The sequence below is a fragment of the Madurella fahalii genome (genome assembly GCF_045866475.1).
Source record: "Madurella fahalii IFM 68171 DNA, scaffold_1, whole genome shotgun sequence".
Lineage (NCBI taxonomy): Eukaryota > Fungi > Ascomycota > Sordariomycetes > Sordariales > Madurella > Madurella fahalii.
In genome coordinates, this window is record NW_027263971.1 from 425,393 (window position 1) to 448,574 (window position 23,182).

Sequence of the window (23,182 nt, forward strand, 5' to 3'; positions counted from 1 at the left end):
GAATTGTGATTAGTATCTTGGAGTCTCAAGGATACCCCAGCTCTCATCTACCCGAGTCATGCTCCTCATCTCCGAGACTAGCAGGCATGTTGGCTCGACTGGCCATGCACGGGGCAAAGAGAGGGGCGAGACTTTGGCTTTGTACTATATAAGTAGTAGTCAAAATTGAAATAATTCAAGGTTACCTGACCGTTCATGGATCCATGCGTTTCAAGATCCTGCTCAAGTTCTCACATATCCCTGGCATTTTCAGCGCTGATCCTGCCAGATCCAAGCTCACGACGAACGTGGGAACGTGCTGTGAGACCGGTCTCAGATTGCGACCCGGGAACCAGGTTACGGGTGCAATTCAAGCTTTATCCTGTAGTACCGCAACCGACATCTCAAGCTTTGGGTTCTGGCTTGCTGCGGTAGTGTACATCACGACAAATGCACGGCCCCGGGTTGCCGCTGAAAACGGATGGGCCGATCTGGGACGTGAGAACCTTGACGGACGAGGCCCGTGGGGGGCGTGCTGTTCATCCCACCTCCCCGACAGGCTAGCACGCCTTGGCGAAACGTGTTGCTAATATTGCAAAGTCAAAAGATTGCGTCAGAGGATGGAAATCCTTAACATGCTTTCACTATTACAGTACTAGTGTAGTTGCTCCACATGGACATACAAGTATTGGTTCCTATCACTCAAAATGCTTACTCTCTGACGGGGCGTTGTCCACTGGAGGCATCCGACTAATCTGGCCCAAAAACGGTCGAGGAATTCGCTGGATCCGCGCTCAGCTGAACCGCTTTGTGCTACTTACCCCGCGACAATGCGCTCAGTGCGCGCGCCACAACGGAACCCTCCCTGCATTGGGCCCCGGACGCAGCCTATTGGCCCGTGAAGGGGACGGGAAATGATGCAGGGCTCTAGTTTTGCGTGTTTGCCCGTGCCTTGGCCTCTTGGCTACTCGGCAGCTCTGAGCGACGGAGGAACCCGAGCCGGTCGCTCGCTTCTCATTTTGCTGAGAGGGGTTTTCGGTGGCCGACAGCGGGCAATGTTACTGTCCATGCCCGTTTTGGGTCGATAGGCGAGAGGGTCGGTCCGTTTGGATGGATGGTTGCGGTCAGGAGAGGTTCGTGGACAGGGGGGCACTCAAGGAAGGATTTGGCAGCTGGCGGGACCCCTCTCATGTCGCATACCCGGTTTCTTATCCGAAGGGTGGCGGAGAGTCAGTTTATATAGCGGCCGACCCCTATCGGCAGTTGAGTCCCCGAGATCATCGGTGTCCTCGGCCGGCACGGCGCACAGGCCGGGGTGAACCATCCGCGTATGAACTCGGTCACTCCGTGTCAAAAGATCGGTCTGGGCCCGATCTCGGTTTACTTCCTCGTCGGCATGGCCTCGCTGCTGTTGCTGAAGTTGCCGGGCTCGCTTAGGCGCCCCGGCGGTCTGCAGTAAGGCTCTATGACTCGGCTCCGGCACTCTCCTGTCTACTGACCGAGAGTCCCAGCCCCAAACGATAGAGGAACCGCGTCGGGACGGCATTTGAAGCGGCGACATGCTCTTGACTGACCATCGCTTCACGGATTACTTGTACTTCTCGAGTTGAACGACTTGGGTGGACATGGCTCGAATGACTAGGTAGTTGACATCAAGTCCAAGTCTGAGGGCAAGTCATGGAGATTCCTGAGCGTCAAAAATGAGAACAGTCGCCATGCCGAAACTAGAGAAATTCAAGAGCGAGCCCAGCTTTAACCCTCGTCGGCGATTGATACGGATTGTACAGACAACAAACTCTGACTGCCTCGACAGATCCCGAATCTGACGGCACAGGCGTGACAAGTCGGGGCCACGGCTGCTGGGTTTATCCGCTCGGAGTCGATTGGCATTTTTGATTCTGTACTCACCTTTGTTGTGCAGAAACCCTCCGTGAAACTTAGCAGGGAACACTTGAACGTTGGGTTGTGACAGTTGGGTTGTATGCACAAATGCATATCAGGTACCGATAGTCTTGGTAGGTGTGTTCGTCTTGTTTCCAGGCCATTCCAAGATGCAGGTTTCTTTGCTTATCAACCGAAAGTTTTTCATATTCATGGCAATAGATTGGTGCAGTCGGGTGTCAAGGACAAGCGGCTCAATGCAACAAGTCGAGTCATTGACCTTATCCTGCCGCTCACCGTTCTTTGCCCGCTCGGGTTGGCAGACAGAATGAGGGAGAAAAATGCGGGCGAGACTGTCCATTTGTACCTGAATGGAACTCCAGCGATCCAAAACTGACAGGCCGGCTTCCCAGGGAGGGCGGTTGGGGCCCATCTGTGGCCAAAAATCAAAAGCTGGCATTGGGCTAACGACAGGACAAGTATAGCGGCGATTCCGGTGCTGTGATTACTGGCTGTGTGAGGGCCACGAAGTGGGAATTGCCTGCATGATAAGTGGGAGACAAAATTGAGCCGAACAACTGGTGCTTCGTTATTGGTTCAGGCCGCCAAAATGACCAGCTTCCCCGTGGGCCAGCAGCGCCAGCTACGCCAACAATGCAGCACAGAGGCGGCTATGATGACTCGAAACGGGCCTTGCTTTGCGGTGTTCCCGCTTGGTGATGCTACTAATACCAGACTGCAGAGCACGAGACGAAACAACATTCTCGGGCGCCGATTCACCCTGAAAGTCCGCCTTCGACTCCATCGACCGGAAATCAAACCTGTGGCGGGTTTTCCTCTCCACTCGCCCGCGCTCCGAGACCTTCACCGCCAACTTTGCCTCCCCCCGAGCTGCGGGTTGAAACAAACCCGCAACCGTCAAAACCCATCAACATGCCAAACCTCGTCGCCATCGACGTCTCGGTCACTGACAACCGCATCAGCCTGGTATTCTCACACCGCGCCGTTGCCGCGGCATATGCCGCATACCTCCGGGCGCAGGACCTGCGGCCCCCGCAATTGCAAGCAATCCCGGGCTACCAGCGATCGCCGCAACTACACACGACGACAAAGGAAGTCAGCTTGTTTCTCCCCGACTTTATCACCTGGTACATAAACCCCCAACCCCCCAACGCCCCTCTCGCCTCTCCGTGCTTTGCAGACGCGAACTGGGAACTCGCTGACAGAACATCAGGTTCATCACCTGCCGTCTCCCTGACGATGAGGACAGCGTGACCTTCACGTTTATGGACTGCGACGAGGAGTGCGCCAGCCGCTGGGCCGAGTCTATGGTCCTCTTTGAGCCAGTGCCGGGCCACGACGACGAAGGCGTCAAGCAGCTGCACGTCCGGAGGCTCTGGAACAAGTCGTACCTGCTGAAGCGGCTCGATGATTTGAGGCGGGCCTCCCCTGCGCGCGGGGCGAGCCCTGCATTTGGGCGAATGCCTCTGCCCGTGCCGCTCCAAGTCGCCGTGTCGGGGGGGAGGGGGAGGGGGGAGATGTGGTGTTAGGTTTCGTGTGTGTTTACCGGCGTTACAGGATCATCATGGAGGGGGGCCAAAACGGGGAATATCCAAATGCATTTTCGGATTGTTGTCTTTTTTTTTTTTTTCTTCTTCTTCTTCTTCTAGTTGCATGGCGATGCGGGACAACCAGTCAGCACGCGATACCTTTCATTGTGATGGTCGAAGCAGGAGATGCCAGGAACGCTGTCAGACCAAGCGGCATCGGGATCGACGTGTGCTATTTAAAGTAGTCTACCCCAGTCGTCCTACCCATAGTGCCAGTCAGCGCAACATCTGAACAGCAGCGTGTAAATTCCAAACCGCTAATAGCTATTCTCAACCCGCCGAGTTTCTCCGCTTACCGTGGTATCTTGTTGTAGACCCGCTCAAACTAACCATAAATATTTTAGACGAACCATGGCATGGCATCGTCGATCAATATGTGCTCCGCTGGTGATGGTAAAATAGGAAGCTTATCCCGGACAAATACAGGGTTAGGGTTGATGCCGTTGCAGAGAGCGGAATTGCCATGTCATGGTGGCTTAGACCGGGTCCTTTGAAGTCCGAGTCTCCCATCATCAGCCATCAGCCGCGGATGGAGCTGTGTATTGGAGCCATGGATAATCAGCCACCATCCTTTATCACAAACAGCAGTTGCGATTCGCCGGCCGGAATCGTCAACAAAGAAGCCCACAATAAGCCACTGCGCTAAACTTGTCCGACTCGGAACTCATAATGTGTACCGGGGATCCCGTTGAGGACCGCCATGGGTCAGGTGTTGGCGTACCGGGGATGCTCGTTTTCTTACACTTATTGCTTGGACGTCGAAGTAAGCCTCTCAAGTCTGGGGGACGACTTTCTTCGTCTGTCTTCCCGCATTACTACTCTAACGGTCCGCATCCCCGAGCCAAGAGCCGTTCGAAACCGTAATCAATGCAACTATCTTCTGAGATGCGCCCTCTACGAAGGAAAAATAAAACCTTCTTCCGACCCCTTCCACCATCAACTCCTCGCAGAAGACAGACTCGCTATGAACTCGCGAAGCCTGTATCCAAGATGCGCCCAGAATTCCTACCACCGCTGGTGATTCCGGTCCAAAAGACTCCAGAACCCGTCTTGCTCGCCGTTCAGAAGCCGCCGGCCGCGCAACTCGTCCAGCAGTACCAGGCATGGAAAACACTCTCTCCGGTGTTCAGAATCCCGCCGTCTCAACACGAATCGGAGCCCAGCTCCGACGAACTCGACGACCTCGCCCTCTTCCAGTTCCACCACCCCTGTCTGCTCCCTCCTCCGTCAATACCAACGATCCCCCCACGTCCTCGCCGCTATCGAGAATTAGACCTTCCCGAGTCCCCAATCATCTACACGCCTGACCATTCCCTACCCGTTCCGCGCAGATCCCAACGCGTGCCGACCAGGGGCAGAGGCCGGGACAGACGGGCGGCGAGGCCGGGCACGCGCCGACTGGACGCCGGCGGGGCCGCGGCCCCAGCGCCGCAGCCGCGTGCATCGTCGCGGTCCCGATCCCGATCCCGACCGCGCCGTCGCCCGCGCCGGACCACCACTACCACCACCACCGCCGCCGCCGCTACTGCTGCTGCCTCTCCGACCGCCAGCGGCGCCCCACATCCCGACGCCAACGCCAACGCCAACGCCAACGCTGACTTCGGCACAGGCACCATCGATAACATCCTGCGGCTGTACGGACTGGGGCTGGACGGCCTGGAGCCCCGGACACCGGGTGTGCGGGAACGGGATGAAGACGACGCTACCGCTGCTGTGGCGGGTATATGCGGGAGTCCGATGCCGTTATATGTGCCGCCTGAGCCGGATCAGAAGCTCGTCGACGAGGTGGGTGAGCGGGAGCGGGATGCGCTGCGGGAGCTGCTGGGGGCGATCGATGAGTTTCTGGGACAGTCGGGGACCGGCTTTGCGGATTACGGAAGCGGCCGCGCGACCGGGCTGGTGGGGCTGGGAGGACTGGAGGAGGAAGAGGGGCCCGGGTGGGATGGCGCTGGGGTTGACGGCAGGGATGTCGTGGTTGCGAAGGAGGGCCAGGGGTCCAAGGGCGGGTGGTGGAGGGGGTTTAGGAAGGCATTGCTTTGACGGTGGTAGTGCGTGGGGGTTGAAGGCACTGGTGCTGGGGAGTATTATAGGGCTCTATGGAGCAGCCTGTGCAAATGTGTATATAAGAGATGTTAAGTTCATACACACACCAGCATGTATATCAAGTTTACACAATCAGGCATATCATGCGTGCCTTGTGGCGCAGCACTACGCAGGATTATCTCACCAAACGCGGAAAATCATCAGACCTCAACCGGCTTTCTCACAACCCTTGAGGTTCAGCTTGTTTTGAACCCAAAGCCACCTTATCTGTTGCGGGAGGCTCTAAACTGATTACCACAATCTCCCCAACGATGGCTGTGGTTTTTGGTTCAACAGATTTTGTCAGATCCGGTGACTGTGCAAATCAGTGCGACCGTGACCCTTGGCGCTGTAAGTTCCGGTTTCTGTATTGCGGCTGAAGACCTAATTGACAATGAAGCCGGTAGATCTCCGTCTACGCAGCAGTTAGATGTATCTATCTATTGTATTTCCACCCGCTCTCCAGCTTCCCCGGCCCCCGCATCGCCGCAGTCTCCAATACTTGGTATGCCTATCACTGGTAAGTCTGCCCCGTGCCTTCTCCAACATGTTTCCCAAGACGGTGAGCTGAAGACCATCTAAATTCCAGGCTTTCGGGGAGATACCCTTGGGCCATAGAGGATGTTCTACGCGAGTACGGCGACGTCGTGCGCATCGCCCCGAACGAGCTTGTATTCTGCACTCCGCAGGCCTTTGCGGATATTTACCGGCCCCATCACCGAAACCTTGAGGTCTTCGTCAAGACGGATTTCCAAAACCGTGATAAAGATATTGGCGGCATCGTCTGGAAAGAGGATCCTGTCCGGCATCGTGAAGTCGCACGCAGGCTCTCTCCAGCCTTCAGCAACCGGTCCATTCGAGCGATGGAGCCTTTGGTCCATGAGTACATGGACAGCTGTATCTCGCGTATGAAGGAACTCGGCGCAGCACAAGGAGGCGTCGGACTCGCTGCTTGGACCAACTGGCTGGCTATGGACTTGAGTGCGGATCTTACGTGGCACGGGGAGATGCACCTGATGAAGGACAGTAAGTTCAACCGATGACAACTGGCCTGTAGGCGATCGCTTATTTGTGGATGCCCAAGACACAAACACAGTTTACCTCGACGTTCTCCTCGGCTTCAACAGGTTCGCTACTGTCATCCAAGTCTTTAAACGCTTCCCTCTGCTCAGCCCGTTCCAATACTTCCTTGCCGCCGGTTGGGAAGCTGGGGACCTTTGCTGTCATGGAAAGGACAATTCGCCGAGGATTGGAGCGACGCATCGAGCAGAAAAACAGCGTTAATCACCCTGATTAGTTCGCGCACATCCTACCAGACGACACTCCCCTCCCACCAGCAAGCGTGAGCTCAGGCATCTTGGTTGCGCCGCCATGCAGGTCATGTTTGCTGGGTGGGGTCCCATGGCGGACTGGTTCTACGGAGCACTCCTCTTTCTGCTAGAAGAGCTGGACTGCTGCAGGTATTTGTGCACAGAAATCAGGGGCGCATTCAAGAGCTATAGCGACATTGAATCGCGAGCTCTGACATCCCTCCCCTATCTACATGCCTGTCTTGAAGAGTCCCTCCGTTTGCTTCCGAGAATCAATACCGGGCTCCGACGCCTGAGCCCTGGCGCTGTAGTTGATGGGCACTATATACCAAAAGGAGTAGGGCTTCGCTCTATCCTGCGAAATACCATGCTGACTTTACTGCGACAGACTCATGTCCAAACCAGCATTTTCCCCTAGCCCGCAGCCCTCGTTTCTTCCATGATCCGCTCAGATTCCGCCCCCAGCGCTGGCTCCCACAAAACCATCCACTTTACGACCCTGCGTTTACCAACGACGCCCGCAGCGGCCTCTATGCCTTCAGTCTTGGCCCACGTGTATGCCTGGGCAGGGAAATGGCATGGATGTAGGGGAAACTGTTCTTGGCCAAGGTGCTGTGGACATTTGACGTTGTCAGAGTGAGTGGACAACAATTCGATTTGGAGAAGACATTGCTGCACTATGGGTTTCTCATCAAGCCCGAGTTCAAAGTGAGATTCGTGCCGGTACAGGGGGGAGAATTTGGAGGGAAATAATGATCTCGAATCATGACCAGATGTATCTACGAAGGTATACTACTACTAGTCAATTTTTGTTAACCAGCCCCCTTACTTTTCCCACCCCCCCCCCCCCCCCCCCCCCCACTTTTGCCACACGCTTTCTGCACTTAGTACTAGTAGGTTATAAGCTCTGACTCAGCCTCAACAGCCCCAATTTTTGCTACTATACAAGATTAGACCCCAAGTGCCTCATCCAAGTAAACTCCGCAACGCCCGCTATCCCAGAGCTTCTACTTAGTTACTGTAGTACGTCCCGTTGGAGTAACTGCACTGCCAATACCCAGCACAGTAAGGTTCAATGCCTTCCGGCTCCGGGCCAGCGTCGTTCAGCAACAGCGCAGCGACACCACGAGGCGGGAGCGTGAGCGAGATGTTGCGGTACGCGGTGCCGTTTTCCGTGTGGGACCACATGTCATAGACCGAGTAGACGCGGCCTGCCCGGATAGCCCAGCTCTCTGTCAGGTTGAACGACATCTGCTGCGGTGTATCCTGCGTGTTCAGGACCATAAAAACCACGCCGTACGACGAGTTTCCAGTCCAGTACTCTGCTGGATGGACGGGGTCCCAGGTGTAATCCGGGTTGTACCCCCAGCGGAACGGGGCGATAGACTCGCCGACGTTGGGGTCCTGGCTGATATTGAGCAGGTCTTTGTTCCTAAGGATCTCAATCGTCTCTTCCGAAGCTGACGCCATGTCGGAACCGATCAGCAGTGGCGACTTGAGCAGCGCCCAGGCCGTGAAGTGGCTCTTGGCCTCGTCGTACGTCAGGTTGCCTGGCGGCGTTCCCTTGTCGGTATTCCCAACCTCTAGCATGTCCAGGTCGTTCCGAGCGTAAAAGTGCGTCTCGCTGGCGATGAAACTGGCCTGGTTGATGATGCTTGCCAGCGCAGACCACCAGGGCCGGATGTCCCCCCCTATGCGCCACGACTGGCCCAGTCGTCCGGCCCAGATCCACGGCTGCTGCCAGCCCCACTCGCAGAGGGCGAGCTGGACGGGACGGGACTTGGTCTTCTCGGCGCGGGTTTCAATGGCGTCGGCCATGCGCGCGTACCGCCCGTAGACGTTCTCCTGGGTCACGTTATCAAACGGGATGTAGCAATTGTCGTACTTGAGGTAGTCGAAGCCCCATTCCACAAAGGTCTCCAGGTCCTCGGCTTCGTGTCCGTAGGATCCTGGGTAACCGCCGCAGGTGCGGTATCCGGCGTCGCTGTAGATGCCCGCTCGGAAGCCGAGAGCCGACAGGGACTTGGTAAACTGCTTCATGCCGTTAGGGAACTTTTTCGGGTCTGTCGTCATATCAGTCTCGAGGTCCGCGTATGGACAATCGATTGAGCTCCTACCCTCCACAATTCTCCCCTTTTCATCCCGCTCCTTCAAGCTGTAGCAATCATCTAGCATAAATGTCTAGTTTTTGGTTAGTTTGCCCAAAAAGAGAATGTTAATTGGACAGTATGGGGCTAACATACAGTATATCCGGCCTCGACAAGACCACGGTCAACCATAGCCTGGGCTTGTCTAAGCAACTCATCGGCAGTATAGTCGCATTGATACAAGTTCCACGCTGTCAGATTGGGAACTCAGTGCCCGTCTTCACGACATACAGAGCAGGCTTACTGTTGAACCCGAGCGCAGGGAGTTTTCCAACGCCATTGCTCAGCGCTGTGGCGCCAGCGACGTAGAATAGACTGAGAACCGCAGATAGCGTCATTTCTCAGCGGGTGCCGGCGAGATTTTGCGAGGTCTAAGGTTATGAAGTGGACTGCAAATTGCTGGATAGCATACAACGAGAAAGGAGTGATGCTTGGGTTGTCCCTGTTTTTAAACCAGGTTTATATGTCCATGTGAATGAATATCACAATCGCAGTACTTAAAGATTCTAAATATCGTATCGACCGACGAATGTGGGAGCGGAAACTTCCCCTCCGTGACTTCGGCGGGCACTGGGGCCACCGGTCGGATTTCTCCGGGGGTTTAGCATTGGTGAGTTCGACAACGCGGTCGCGGTCGGTGATCCGCCCCAATCACACACACTCCCCTGCATCTGCGGGGACATGTATGGGCTGCGGCTATTGCGCATGGCGGCCGCCGCTGTGGCCCGCGTGGATTCTGTTTACTGTCCCTCCAACGGTAGAGTCAATGCGGCAGCAGTAATATATTTCTCAATGCCCTCATTCTCAGGGGTATCAGTTGGGTTAGCAACAAACCGTAAAAGTGGCATAACCCTGTGTTATACGTTCGTAATTAGCTTCCAATGTTACCAATCACTGTACATTTCTCCATGCTAACAGTAGCTCCCTAGTAGAAGCACAGGGTGACATCTGTCATTTCCTAATTACAGTAGAGATTAGCACCGAACGACGAGAACTATAGTATGACAACGCGCAGCCGGGTGCTCTAAGGACTGAGAAGATAGGTACTAACTAGTAGTAATCACAGTTCCCGCTTAGCTACCTTAACTTACCCATCATGGTAACCTTACGGTAGCGTCACCTAAGGGTGACATTGCCCGGCCGCGCTAAGCGTAAAAAGCAAGGGATAATAACATCATGATAATGCACCCCCTTCCCCTACTACGTCTTCTTGCTTGTTAGAGAAAGGGGTTTTGACAGCAGTGCTCCCTCCCAGGGGTGTTTGAAATCACTGGGGTCTGCGGTCATCGTGAAAACGCTGCGAAAGGCTGTGTCCCTGACGTCCCATAACTAATTGGTTGATTTCTCACTTCAACGGGACTGGCGCTGCGAGCTGTAACTTACCGGGCACAAGCAGGACGATCTGCGATTATTATATGTTCCACCGTCCGACGACGGTGACTCGGCATAGGCGTATCTCAGAGCAACAACGAAGACCTAGCGACTGAAATCATGAGTGCGCAACTCACTAGTCGCACTGCCGACGCTACGATCACGGCCGGCGTCGAGAAGCTGCCTGAGACCCCGGCACAACCGACTCTGACCACCACGTCGTCAACCGGTGCTGCCCCAAGGGCCACAAGCGATATTGGCAGGGGTTGCGGTTGTTATTGGGGTCCATGGTTATGGTGTAGAACGGAGAAAGGTTTGTGTTTAATTACGGCGAGTGGAATGTGCGAAAGCACCGTTGATATGAGCTACTAGTAATCTGCGAAGTAGCAGAACCCGGCATGAGGCCGTGGTCCGGGCCGGCGGCGTGTTAGTAATTTGAGGCAAATCGAACGGCATGGACGCAAGCATTATGGCGTGCCGGTATTGGTGCTAAACTTCTCCGCACTTCTGAAAGTCGTGTAACCATCCGGCCACTGATAGCTGATAGAGGGAGGGGCGCAGGTAGCCTCCGCCTCATGGAACCGTACTCACCGAATTCTTAAATACCTTGCCCACTAGGTGAGCAGCTCAATTCTCGAAATGCAAAACCATGCTCCGAAAGCTTTCTACCCCAGTGTTTGAGAGTCCACTTTCAGTCAAACGGGTGAACCTTGGTTTGGGCCAGAATGGTTTTCGGTTGGCGTTCTTACTATCGCGCAATCCATTTCAGATCTCTCCCTTTTGGCATTGATCGGTGGATTCTAGGATTGTCACAAGGCTGGAAGATCACTTTCGGATTCTACGCCAAGTTCACGAACGATGATCCGGGTCTTCCGCCGACCAGCTTCTCGGTATGCTTCAGCCAATTCCGACGTGCTCTGCATGGTTAACAAGCCGATTAGGGCGGTAGATACTTGGGATATATGCCACTTGACCCTGCTAGGAAGGAAATAAGACTTCTCAAAATACACGCCGGTCGAAGCGAGGAGGCCATCCACACCTCGATCCGCACAGTTTCCCTCGTGGACTCGCCAGAATTCGAGGCGCTTTCCTATGTCTGGGGGTGCCCCAAGGATGAAGAAGTGATATTTATCGACGGCCAGCGCGTAAAGATCGGCCGAAATCTCTTCGAAGCCATTCACACTCTACGGCTGACCACATCGGACCGAATTCTTTGGGTTGATGCTGTATGTATTTGGCAGGATAACGTGACGGAGAGAGGTCATCAAGTCGGTATGATGGACCAGATCTACCGCCTTGCCGAGAATGTAGCCGTTTATTTGGGCCCACCCACAGCAGCTACCCCGACGGCTATACGGACCCTACGATACTTCACGGATTGTGAACTTGACCCTGACAACGGTCCCTGGAGAAGCACTCCCATTGAAGAGATTGAACAATCCCTGACGGATATCATACATCGCCCTTGGTTCACCCGCATTTGGACCGTCCAGGAGGCGACTTTGGCCCGCCATATAACATTGATAAGCGGGGAACACGAGGTCTCTTGGGTTGTTGACCTCCGCACAGTCAAGAGCATTTTGTTTCGCATCAAATCCGCCGTGATATCCCCCGGTTGGTCAATGCCGCTACGCAACCGTGCGTCTTCCTTGGATTGGTCCCGATTGCTGAACATCCTCGATACGCGGATGAGGCAGGCCGCTCGACGCGAAGGGGCTGCCATAGTGGGAACACCACTGGATCTTGCCTTTGATTTCCGCTCAAGGCTGTCGGCAGACCCTAGAGACAAATATTTTGCCATTGCCAACATTATAGAGAACGACCAAGGAGGCAGCATTGTTCTACGGCCCGACTACGATATGACGCTCGAGGAGCTTCACCAGCGGTTCACGGACGAAGTAAGAAGGGTAAACGGTCTTTGAGTGTATAAAGTCTCTCCCATATGTAATTAGTAAGCCTAATTAAGTCAGCACGCTCATTATTCGTTATGGAGCGCTGCGGGGCGATTCGGTTGCTCCAGGGTTAATTATTTCCCTCAGTTGCATTTAGGCTCTCCCTCATTACTCGTACCGCCCTAGGTATTTAGTCTTTAAACCGGGGTCACTTTGATTCCCATAGCCTCCCTGTACAGCCCCCACAATGTGTGACTACCTGATCGACCTACCCGGGGGAATCGTTTGGCCCGACTTCTGAAGGCACCACTAGTAGAGTTGGCAAAACATGTTGTACTTGATTAACTAGCCCGTGCCTAGGGTTAATCGTTTCTGTGGGTCCCTGTCAATTATACGCGGCTTGATGGACTCTCGGGGCCTCTGTGGCGTCTATTTTGTCGTCTCCGCTCGAAGCAATTCCCGGATCTGTGTAAGGACGGACCGGGGTCTACCCTGAAACACAGTCTAGGGCGGGCAAGGCAGGGTTAAAAATGCTACTGTAAACGCGCTTGGATTGTTTGATCTGACGGTTCGACTAAGTAAATGACGGCCGTGACTGCGTCCTGCGTGCGTGTCTTCCACTTTTGCCCGTCGAAAACGGTTTCATTTTGTCGTTCTCGTGTGGCAAGCCGGACTCAGGTTCAGTGATCATTCCTCTTTGTCCAAGGCGACAGAGCCTCGAGATGGTCACGATGCACCTTGGCATTCCCACTCACCTTGAGCAGCTCCTCTAGCATCTCCTCGCCAATATGCCTCATAAAGAGCAAGAAACCGCCCCACATAAAGTCAGCATAGCTCACTTCGCTCCCCATGAAGAAGGGACCCTGCGGATTCTCCTCCAGCAGCGCGGTCACCCCCTTCATCGCCGGCGCCACCTTCTCCCAGCACTCCTCGACCGGGTTCTCCTTCTCGAACTGGTCCAGCGGCATACCCACCGACGCTGCGCGCGTTTTGTTCCAGTACGGCGCGTTCACCTCGTCGAGGATGCGCTTGACGACGTTGACGACGTAGACGGGCTGTAGGCGCCCCATCAACTCCCTCATGAATTCTCTAAGTCTGGCGTGGTAGGGCGAATCAAGGTGGACGGACGGCGTTGGGTACTCGGCCTCGATGACCTCGGCGATCTTGAGGCTGTCCATGACATAGCGGCCGTCGGGAAGTCGGACGGCAGGGATGGTGTAGGCAGGTTCGTCCTCGTTGGGAGGGAGGCTGTTGCAATAGGATCGGTGGTCAGGATGACGGAGGGGAAGGTGGGGAAAGAGGGGACCGGGAGCTGAGGGGTTGGTCACTCTACGTACTGCGGCTCGAGGCGAGGTTTGATTTCCGGGTATTCAAGCTGCGAATTCCAGATGTTTAGACAAGGCACCTAGGGGGTTGCGCCGACGCCGTCTTGATCATGGAACGGGGTTCATTACCCATTCGGTCGTGTAGTCCAAACCCTTGTAGTTCAAAAGCATCCGTGCTAAGCATGCGGTCAGCGCTAGGCTCGAACGTCTTGTCTGGTTGTCTCCCAGCATCGGGTCGCTTCGCTTACTCTTCCAAGGATTGAGCGACCACGCAGTGCGTGGCGCCTTGCTAGGAATGTCAAATAGCACAATTTGTCCCGAGCTCATCTTAGTGATCTCGCAGTGAATTGAGGGGATGTTCCAATTTTACTGCTACTAGGAAAGGTAGTGGATGGCTGATGCAAAGTGGTGGCTGGGACAGCACTGCACGGGTTTTTATAAGTTCCTCATAGGAATTAATAACCGGAAGGATTTGTAAGACAGACAGGCGGGGCTCCCGTCCTTGCAAGCCATCTCAGTGGAACCCCCCGAGTCCGATCGCTCCAGTCAAGTCTTGGCTTTGTACTATGGGGATCGGACACGACGCAATGTGAGCTCCGTAAGTGACCTGCCTAGTTGGGAATCGATGCTCATAAGTGTCGGCATTGACACTTGAGGTGGGAACCTTGGAAATCACCAGCGACGTCAGCCCATTTGTTTCCCTTATTAAAAGTAAATATACAAGATTATGTCGTGGAGAATGCATGCGTGGGGCCGACCCAACGCACTTCCAATTCTGCTCCAACCCACCTTATCGCCGTCTTCCGTATGGATATCATGGATATCTACAGCGGTCATGTGGTTTCCCGCATCCCCTTGGACGCCCCGATCCACTGGATAAGCAGGCACTAGTATAGAGTACAGGACCCCTTCAAAGACATAGGTACTGTACCTTATGATAGGGCAACCGCAAATAAAACTTTTGAGACGAAACAAACCACAAAGGAAACATACTGCAGCAAGAGATGAAAGAAATAATCAGCGTAACAAGGTGGCTGTTACTACCCACCAATTCTCCATGACTAACGTCTTATCTTTGTAGCTCCATCTATTAGTGCGTCTTTGGAGCATCGTACTTAGTTCGTGAAGAAGGGGCAGGTTTAGAGCTGCGGAGTCAAATAGTATAAAAATCTAGAAACGATCCTTGTATTCAAGTCCAGGTACCCGAAGCCATTACCATTGTAGGCACAATGCTAAGAGCGAGAATCTCTAATGAACACATTGCTGGCGATCTTCCCACGTTACCAAAGACGATGCCAACCAGAAAAGGTACGAGCAGCGTTCATGCTTGAGATATCACCGCCTGATTCACACAAATCTACCCGCGTTCCATTGCCCATGGTTGTAGTCAGGGTGGAGATGAAGGTTCATGATGCGACCCGCTGGAGACTCTCGGCCAAGACGCTTTGTGTCCGAGCATCCCTTTGGGATCAGGAGCGCAAAGTAAACGTGAGGATCCTCAAAGGGATTACAGAATCTCTCGCCTGTGATGCATCAAGGACTGGTGATGAGCTTATCGTGCAAGAATTCTTCTTCCACGAGCTCTATATTACACGCCCCGGCTTATATCGCCTTCGATTCGAGCTCTTGGAGGACATGGGCATTCACAACGGGGACAGAACGCTGTCTAAGGTTATTGGGAGCAACGGAAATTCTTGTCTTCTGATCTCGGAGCCGATAAAGATCCATGAATGCGTCCCTGAAGGGGACCCACCACTACCGGTAATAGCATGATGCTCAAGAGTTTGGTGCTTTCTGCGTTGCTTTCTATTTTACCCATGAATCGGTATCGTCGTAGCAGGGGAATAAGAATGGAGGTCCCATCATAAACTCTCTTAAATACTAGTTAGATTTTCATCGCGGAAACCGAGCACTTTGGATTCCCTCGAGAATTAGGTACGTCCCTCCTTGAATACGCTAGGCTGCTTGGCTGCAGCTCACCCTAAACTTCAATTGGATGTAAGCGCCGCGTGTTCTCTTCTCGAAGACCATCTTTGCCCCGCAGGTTCCCTGTCAACGGACGGTGAGAGGATTTGCCGCAGTTCTGGTGTGAGATGCTAGAAGCAGTGGTTTGGATCAAACTAGCTGATAGGAAGAACTATGACGCCAGCTCAAGGCATGTATTTGGGAGTGAGCGGATGCAGTGCCAACGTTGCGGTAAGCCGGGTGTGGGAAAGGCAAATTGGTGAGTGGGTGAGGGAGGGGTCGCCCGGCAGGCTCGCGAACGGGGGACGTGTTGTGGTGTACTGTAGGATGTGCTGGAGGATGTGCTGGTAAGCTGGTTTGCTTATACTACCTAAGGTAGTCAGGCAATCGCGGCATGCTCGCTGTGGGTCACTAACTTCAGTGACAGCTGTGATGTGACAACTCTGGCCGCAGACAAATTGTCGGCATCACCTTATCTGTGGGATCATACACGTTGTGGCATGGCGCACATTCAACCAGCTCAGCGCCATGTCTTGCACGTAATGATGCGGTCCGACAAATTTGGAAATACTTCCCGTGGAGATGGTGAATTTCAAAAGCTTACTGGTTGGCGAGGGGATTTGGGACGAGAGAAGTTGGCAGCATGATCGGGCCTCCGCAAGTACCTTAACCTGTCCATTCAACACCAACATTACACCTTCTTAAGGATAATAGATCCTACGCGGCTGGAGCAGGTTGTAAGAACCCCTTAGTAAAAGTATAGGTACTGTACACTGTACCACAAACAGTTGCCCCCTACCCGCGCCACGATTTATACTTTGAGGTGGGAGCCCGTGAGTTGGAAAGATCAGTGTGCCTACTTTGCCGACTGCGTAGTTCATGCCGCATATGGCAATCAGCATTGGACGATCGAGCTTCTGCCCCGCGCCGGATGCCTCTTGGGCACGAATAGAGCATCCAATCCCATTCCGCTCCCTCGCCAGCCACACCCACCCCGAAATGTGACCTGAATTTCCACTAAGCCTCAACAGTCTCTTGGTGCAAAGCAACTGTCTCACAGCTAGCCACGGCATGCATGTGTTCTGCGCGCCGCAGACGTAATCACTGTCTCGGAAAGGATGCCTGCCTTTGTCTTGGGCACTTCAACTTGGCCAGTTCCCCGCAAAATTCGGCTCTTTTTAAGTTGTGTATCCAGGATCTACCAATAGCAGTTCGCCTTTGCCCTTTGACGGAATTCCCCACGATCGCCATCCAGTTTCAGCTAACTTAGAAACATGGCAACCAAAATGATCTTCCAGGAGTGAGTTAGTGCCGGAAGATCTTTTCCCAGTCTGCGAAGGTGTCGCTCCAGGGTTGCATCGACGCCAGAGCTGAAATGTACATGTAGCGTTTCTTCTTCCGAGTGGGCCAGGTCTACTCAAGCCCCTCCTCGTCAAAGGAGAGGTACCGCGTCTGCTGCTGGGCAGGTTTCGATCCTCTCGCCAATGCTACTCGGATGTCTCTGGCACTGCGTTGAGTGGCTGCCACTAGAGCAGAAACTGATCAAGTCACAAGGCACCAATGGAGAGCAGTCGTGTCCATGGATAATCCCGCTCCATCAGGGGATCGGCGGAAGATGGGGTAGAGGGTAATTCAAGGATGGGAGCACGGCACTGGGAACGTGGAAGAATTAAAAGCATAAGCGCTGCTGCCGATGTCTGTTTGTTGACTAACCAAGCCTGTCGTTTGGGTACAGCTGCAGACTCCGCTTTGGTTCCGTTGGGAGGGGAGCAGTGCGAAAGGGTAGATTGCGCGTAACAGTTGAACCCCTTTTCCCCTCTCACTAGAGTCGTGCCTACGGACATAAAGGACAGCTCTCCTCACCGACGAAATTTCCGGTCTCCTCCAAGTTGAGATAAGAAACAGTCCGTCGGAAGCCGGCAACCTATCTCGACACTCCATCTCAACTGACAGCAATCACCACCAGTACATCATGTCTGATGTTACCATCAAGGCACTCCATTGTCTCAATGATGAGCTGCCGAACGGAGAGGTCGTGTTCCGCGGGACGACCGAGTACGAGGCCGCTGTCTGGATTGGCAATCTCCTGTACCGCATGATCTCCCCGTTGGCCATCGTGATCGTGAAGTCGGTCGAGGAGATCCAGAAGACCATCTCATTTGCCAAAGCCCACGAGCTCCAGCTGACTGTCAAGAATGGAGGCCATTCTTATGCCGCGTACTGCCTCAACCAGGACGGCATTGTCCTCGATATCAGCCTCATGCGCAAAGTAACCATCGACACGGAGAATATGACCGTCACCATGCAGGGCGGCGCCATCTGGAAGGATGTCTATGCCAAATTGGCAGAATGCGACCCGACGAACCTGGTCATTGGCGGCCAGTGCCCGACCGTCGGCGTCAGCGGCTTTACCCTCGGCGGGGGCTTAAGCCCGTTCTCCCGCAGCTACGGGCTGGGGGTAGATTCGGTCTCGGAGATGACCATCGTCACCGCTGACGGTAATGTTGTCACCGTCAAGTCGACCGACACAGAAGAGGACAAGAAAGACCTCTTCTGGGCGGTCCGTGGCGGTGGCGGTGGCAACTTTGGCGTTACCGTGAGCATCGTTTCCCAACTCCACAAGCTCAATGACTCCAACGGAGCGGTCGTGTGCGGGAGTCTGAGTTGGCAGATCTCGCGCCCCGAGAAAAGGAAAGACTTTCTCAAGATGATGGAGACGTTCAACAAGACCAAATGGCCTTGCGAACTTTCCGTCGATGCCCTTTGGCGGTCCGACAACGGTGGAGATCTCGTCGGAGACATGACGATTCTGTACAACGGGCCCATGACCCGCTGTCTCCCGCTCATCGAACCTCTGCTGGCTTACGCCCCCGACGTCAACCTGCGGGAGATGAAATGGATGGACTGGATCCAGATGGAAATGCAAACGGGCTTCGGCATCCGGAGCAAGATCTACCACCACCATTCTTCCTTTATATTCCCCCACGGCGCCATCGACGGCAAATTTGTTGACACCGTCTTGTGTCTTCTGGAGGAAGCCAAAGAGATCCTATCCAACAAGGACCTCTTCCCCGGCCTAGCCGACGGGGACGGCACCTCTCGGCAGAGCGTGCACTTCCTGTGGGATCACATCGGAGGGAACACGTCGACCAAGTCCCCCACCGACACGGCTTTCTTCTGGAGGGAAGGCGAGTACGCGGCCAACATCAAGTTCTCGTGGAGCCACCCGTCGCAGACCGAAGTCATGAGGAGGTTCGAGCAAAAGTGCAAACACATGCTGGCGCCGTACACTGTACAGGGGAAAGCGGCTTATCTCAACTACATAGACGACACGCAGGCGAACTGGCAGGAGGCCTACTACGGAGACAACTATGAGCGGCTCGTTGCCATCAAGAAGAAGTGGGACCCTGACTGCTTTTGGCGGTTTCACCAGTCCATCGGGTCCGAAGGGCAATACGTCGTCAGCGAACTTGAAACCGAGACGAGGGCGCTCGCCGTGTCTGCGCCCCCGGCCGGCGGCGACATCCCGAGACGCTGGCAGGAGTTCTCAGTCAAGAATCCGCTCACGATTCAGAGCGCAGGAGGTGACGTCAACAACATCCTCCTCGCTAACATGGCGACGCGGAAGGCGGAAGGGAACATCTAGCTGCAGAGGCCTGGCTGATTTGGTTGTATGCGGACGGATTCTCATGGGGTAGTAGTTGACAGGGACAGATGACATCGTGACGTCCGTGAACTGGATTAGTAGCTGCGGGAGTCTACCCAGGCTGAGCTACCATGTAACTACTGCAATGATAAGATTGTTGTAAAAAACCACCAATCCATTTCAAGATCGACGGATAGATTGCCCGATGCTCGCCAACAATGTCGAGGCAGAGGTCACCAGACTACGTGATGATTTCTTCGTTGCCTGCTGCGCTGGTTCCCACATCCGAATAAAGGATCGGGTATGTTGCGTGGTAAACCTCTCAATGGCTTTGTCTGGTGAGTTCTGAGTGAGGAACACCATGGCGAGGAGATCTTCTGGATGTACATCTGGAGGATAAGCATAAAAACGTTAGCCTGGTGCTCCCCGGCATGTACAACCCTTACCAAACACCAGGAGCACAAACTTACAAATTTCTCGCTTTGAACGCTTCGCTGGACAAGATGAAGAGCGACAATCGCACTTTTCCGGCAATCGCTGAAGAGCTGGAACTTCCCCATGACAGGGATAATACCCTGAGATGCTGAATGCTTCGGGGTCGTTGGAGATCGAGCCCTGTTCGACGGTGAATACGGCGGCTGGCAAACCAGGCCAGACGGTGAAGAAGTGCCTATTGGTTTGTAAACGTGAGAGAGCATCATTGGCCCGTACTAGAGAGTCGTATGCGCTGCTGTTCGGGCAGCTAATTCGCATAGCATAGCCCAGGAAGTGGGTCTCGATGTAGTTGGGTTGATGGGGAGCCTGCGGATGGAACGGTTGTTCTTCATCTCGCGAGCGCCTGGCTTCGAGGAAAAAGGCAATATCGCTGGATGCCACTTTGAAGCAATCCACCAGGCCTTCGAATGTCCTGAGGCCCGTCCAAAGCTCAAAGCCAGTCGATAGCGAATTCTTTCTCCGCTCGGGCTCGGCAGGGAACCTGATCGTGCTCACATAGGCCCAGAGCACCTCCCAGAGTGACTTTCTATAGTCGGGCTGAATGTGATGTGAGTCAAAGCCGCCGGCGTGCTTCAACATAGGCAACATGGCGTAAATCTTGTCCCGGGGGTTCTCGCACCGCCGCTTGAGATGGTTGGACAGCAGACCCGTCAGCGTGAGGGTCAGGTCCTGCTTTTGGTGCGCGTAAACCTGGTGCGTCCCCATCTCGGTTCGGGTATCAGACAACTCCTTGAGCTCGCGCTCGAGATCAGGGCCAGTCGGATAGCGATTGAGCGACATCATCTTGCTGCGCCAGTCGTACGACTGCGTCTCAAACTCAGTCCAGCCTAGTACGTCCTCGCCGCTGTACAGGCGCAAGTCTTTGGCGAGACCAATCTCCTGCACAATCCACATACGGGTGAAGTACGCATTCTCCATAATGGTGTGGACAGCTGCCTGCCAGCGCTCAAAGACTTCCTGGTCATACCCAGCATTGAGCGTGGGCGGGATTAGGGGGTACAAGTTCCGCAACATGGATAGGTTGTCGCCGCACTGCAGGCAGGCGGCAACGGACACAGCGCTGTGATAAATGGAACCCATCATGCCGACTTGGAAGCTCTTCTCGCGAAGGTCAGCTTGGTTAATGCATATGGCGTCTATCCACACTGGGACGCCGACGTGATGCAGGCGCATCGTGCGGAGAGCGTCGGCGCAGCTCTGGCGGACGATCATAGGCTGCCCATCGATGGTGATGTTGGTAGTTGGTGTCGGAGGACCCCATGTATACGAGATGGCCACGTATGGTGGCGGATGCGGCTTCAGCGGCGCGATGGTGAGAGTGCATTGGAGAGGCAAGTCTGGCAGACCAGGGCGGACGGTGAGGAGACGTATTTGCTCATTTGGGCGGTCAAACGGGATGTACCGGAATTTGACGTCCATGGGTACCGAGCTACCAATCGTAGAAGCTCACTCGTAGAAGCAGTTCTCATTTAAGGTGATCCCAACGTAAGTAAACTTTGTAACATTGTAGATCGCCTTCACCATATACGAGTTAGGAGCTCCGCAACTGAGGTGTCAGCGGCTGACGCTGAAAATAGTTGTTCCACGCCGCCAAGCTTCCCGTGTGTCAGGTCAACGCCCCCTAAAACCATGCATATGTACAGCATTCCCACGACCGCCTCGCGCTCTGTATACATTCAACAACTTGCACGTACGACTGACTGATCCTATATAAACTGTAGTGTCATGCATTAGCGGATGCTGACTGGGAGCTTAACCTGCCGTTGCAGTACTGCCAGCAACCGCCAGCTCTCTTCCTATGGTAAAGAAGACCTAACTCAATGCGGTGAGGCAAGCCTTCCCGGCCATACTTGTCCGTTCTAAACAGCAGTTACGCTGTTGGGAAATGAATGGAGACAGATGTTGCAAAGAGCGGTAGATTGATTACGCTGAACTGCACATCAATAGGTCCGGCTAATAAACGCAAATATAGATGGGTATTTATCCTTGGGAGGATGGTCTCTTCTTACCGGGTTAAGGCCAGCGGACAACCTGTTTTTAACACAAAAATGTATTATCTTCCCAACCATTATGAAGTATTAGGTAGCAAAATATAGATCTAGTGTATCATCCAACAGCTCTCGCGACGTAACGCTACAGCGACTAAACTTCGTTCGATTACTAAGTACAACCAAGCAGAAGGAAGCTATTTATATATGCAATGCTGAGCCCCAGGCGAAGGCACAGGCAATGGTATCATTTTAGCCCTCTTTCTCAGTGCTTCTTGCAAAAATCCACTACCACTAAACCACCCTTTTCTCTCCTTCGCCAATTAGTATTCGCGGTATGAAGCTCACCGCGTCCATTCTTCTTCCCCTCGTCGTTGCCGCGCAGCTCCCCGGCAGAGGCACTGTCCGGGTCGAAGAGATGGTCTACTCGGGTAATGGCTGTCCCCAGGGATCTGTGTCCGTCAGCATGTCCCCCGACGCGGATGTAAGTCCCAGGGCCAGGCCGAGCAATTCGAATACTCCGACCTAATTCCTGGCTGTGGCCGATAGGCGCTCACCATCGGCTACGACTATTTCCATGTGCATATAGGCCCCGGCTATAGCCCAACCGAGAAAACCAAGGACTGCGTTATTCAGCTCACTGTCAGAAACCCCAGCGGCACCCAATTCGCCATCACCGATAGCACATACCATGGGTACGCGTCGCTCGACGAGGGCTTGACCAAAATCATTCACTCCACCTATACTTTCACAACGGGCGCGTACGACGCTGTCATCGATACTCAGCTCGCTATCGAAGGTGGCGGCATCTGGGCTCCGGGACAACTCTTCACCGCGACCAAGCCCATACCGGAAGCCAGCTGGATTTGGTCTCCTTGTGGCAACTCTTCGATATTAGCCACCCGAGAGCGCGTCACTTTACAGAGCAAGAGCGCCGGTGCTTCCCACAGCGAGGATGATGCGAGCGTTCCCTTTACTCATCAGCTCGGCCTCAAGTATGTTGCTTTTCTCTCTCTCTCTCTCTCTCTCTCTTTTTTTTTTTTTTTTTTTTTTTTTTTTTTTTTTTTTTCCCAAGTCTCCTCGAGAGCATTAAGCTAACAATATCGAACAACAACAACATAGATGGCGTGCCTGTGATCAGTACGATTAAAGAAGACTGGCATCGGTCTTCGCTGACACACCTCCTCGGGGGTTGAGCACATCTGCTGATTTTGGCGACAAATTCAGACCTCTGTATTTGAACGTCCCGGAGTTCTTACGTACGGCCGTTTTGATGGGTTCCTGGACCGGATGTCGAACGGGTGGAGTACTGTCTGTTGTCAGTGGGAGCGCCTCATGTGATCAACAGCAAAGAGCTGAGTTCTGGAAGTCAAGCCAAGGTGGCCATAAGCTCCCTTGCTTCGCGCAATGTCTTCCTTCCTTTGTTTTCCTTCTCTAGGATTGTTGGCTCTGGGCTGCTGATTGTGGATAGAGAGTTTTATATCATAATTA

General features: G+C 53.9%; 9 protein-coding genes across 9 annotated transcripts; 6 read left to right on the forward strand and 3 right to left on the reverse strand.

Moving 5' to 3' along the window:
• Positions 1-2,793: 2,793 nt before the first annotated feature.
• On the forward strand, positions 2,794-3,410 carry MFIFM68171_00116 (uncharacterized protein; the record flags this gene model as incomplete). The annotated part of the gene is made up of 2 exons (XM_071055538.1): positions 2,794-3,008; positions 3,095-3,410. The coding sequence occupies 2 exons, from the start codon at positions 2,794-2,796 to the stop codon at positions 3,408-3,410; spliced, it is 531 nt and encodes a 176-aa protein (XP_070911639.1).
• Positions 3,411-4,460: 1,050 nt separating this feature from the next.
• MFIFM68171_00117 (uncharacterized protein) lies at positions 4,461-6,836 on the forward strand (the record flags this gene model as incomplete). The annotated part of the gene is made up of 6 exons (XM_071055539.1): positions 4,461-4,680; positions 5,080-5,488; positions 5,882-5,903; positions 5,960-6,072; positions 6,142-6,578; positions 6,637-6,836. The coding sequence occupies 6 exons, from the start codon at positions 4,461-4,463 to the stop codon at positions 6,834-6,836; spliced, it is 1,401 nt and encodes a 466-aa protein (XP_070911640.1).
• An 87-nt stretch (positions 6,837-6,923) lies between these two features.
• On the forward strand, positions 6,924-7,280 carry MFIFM68171_00118 (uncharacterized protein; the record flags this gene model as incomplete). Its single annotated transcript, XM_071055540.1, has 2 exons — positions 6,924-7,199; positions 7,251-7,280. The coding sequence occupies 2 exons, from the start codon at positions 6,924-6,926 to the stop codon at positions 7,278-7,280; spliced, it is 306 nt and encodes a 101-aa protein (XP_070911641.1).
• Positions 7,281-7,873: 593 nt separating this feature from the next.
• Positions 7,874-9,347, reverse strand: MFIFM68171_00119 (Alpha-galactosidase; the record flags this gene model as incomplete). The annotated part of the gene is made up of 4 exons (XM_071055541.1): positions 7,874-8,925; positions 8,980-9,043; positions 9,106-9,200; positions 9,254-9,347. 4 exons carry the CDS (start codon positions 9,345-9,347, stop codon positions 7,874-7,876), a joined length of 1,305 nt encoding a protein of 434 aa, XP_070911642.1.
• A 1,758-nt stretch (positions 9,348-11,105) lies between these two features.
• Positions 11,106-12,302, forward strand: MFIFM68171_00120 (uncharacterized protein; the record flags this gene model as incomplete). The annotated part of the gene is made up of 2 exons (XM_071055542.1): positions 11,106-11,270; positions 11,322-12,302. 2 exons carry the CDS (start codon positions 11,106-11,108, stop codon positions 12,300-12,302), a joined length of 1,146 nt encoding a protein of 381 aa, XP_070911643.1.
• Positions 12,303-12,952: 650 nt separating this feature from the next.
• Positions 12,953-13,924, reverse strand: MFIFM68171_00121 (GST N-terminal domain-containing protein; the record flags this gene model as incomplete). Its single annotated transcript, XM_071055543.1, has 4 exons — positions 12,953-13,520; positions 13,610-13,647; positions 13,727-13,773; positions 13,846-13,924. The coding sequence occupies 4 exons, from the start codon at positions 13,922-13,924 to the stop codon at positions 12,953-12,955; spliced, it is 732 nt and encodes a 243-aa protein (XP_070911644.1).
• Positions 13,925-17,534: 3,610 nt separating this feature from the next.
• Positions 17,535-19,208, forward strand: MFIFM68171_00122 (Inactive tetrahydrocannabinolic acid synthase; the record flags this gene model as incomplete). Its single annotated transcript, XM_071055544.1, has 1 exon — positions 17,535-19,208. The coding sequence occupies one exon, from the start codon at positions 17,535-17,537 to the stop codon at positions 19,206-19,208; it is 1,674 nt and encodes a 557-aa protein (XP_070911645.1).
• Positions 19,209-19,674: 466 nt separating this feature from the next.
• On the reverse strand, positions 19,675-21,122 carry MFIFM68171_00123 (Heterokaryon incompatibility protein-domain-containing protein; the record flags this gene model as incomplete). The annotated part of the gene is made up of 2 exons (XM_071055545.1): positions 19,675-19,702; positions 19,783-21,122. 2 exons carry the CDS (start codon positions 21,120-21,122, stop codon positions 19,675-19,677), a joined length of 1,368 nt encoding a protein of 455 aa, XP_070911646.1.
• Positions 21,123-22,028: 906 nt separating this feature from the next.
• MFIFM68171_00124 (uncharacterized protein) lies at positions 22,029-22,841 on the forward strand (the record flags this gene model as incomplete). Its single annotated transcript, XM_071055546.1, has 3 exons — positions 22,029-22,175; positions 22,241-22,686; positions 22,814-22,841. 3 exons carry the CDS (start codon positions 22,029-22,031, stop codon positions 22,839-22,841), a joined length of 621 nt encoding a protein of 206 aa, XP_070911647.1.
• Positions 22,842-23,182: the final 341 nt, after the last annotated feature.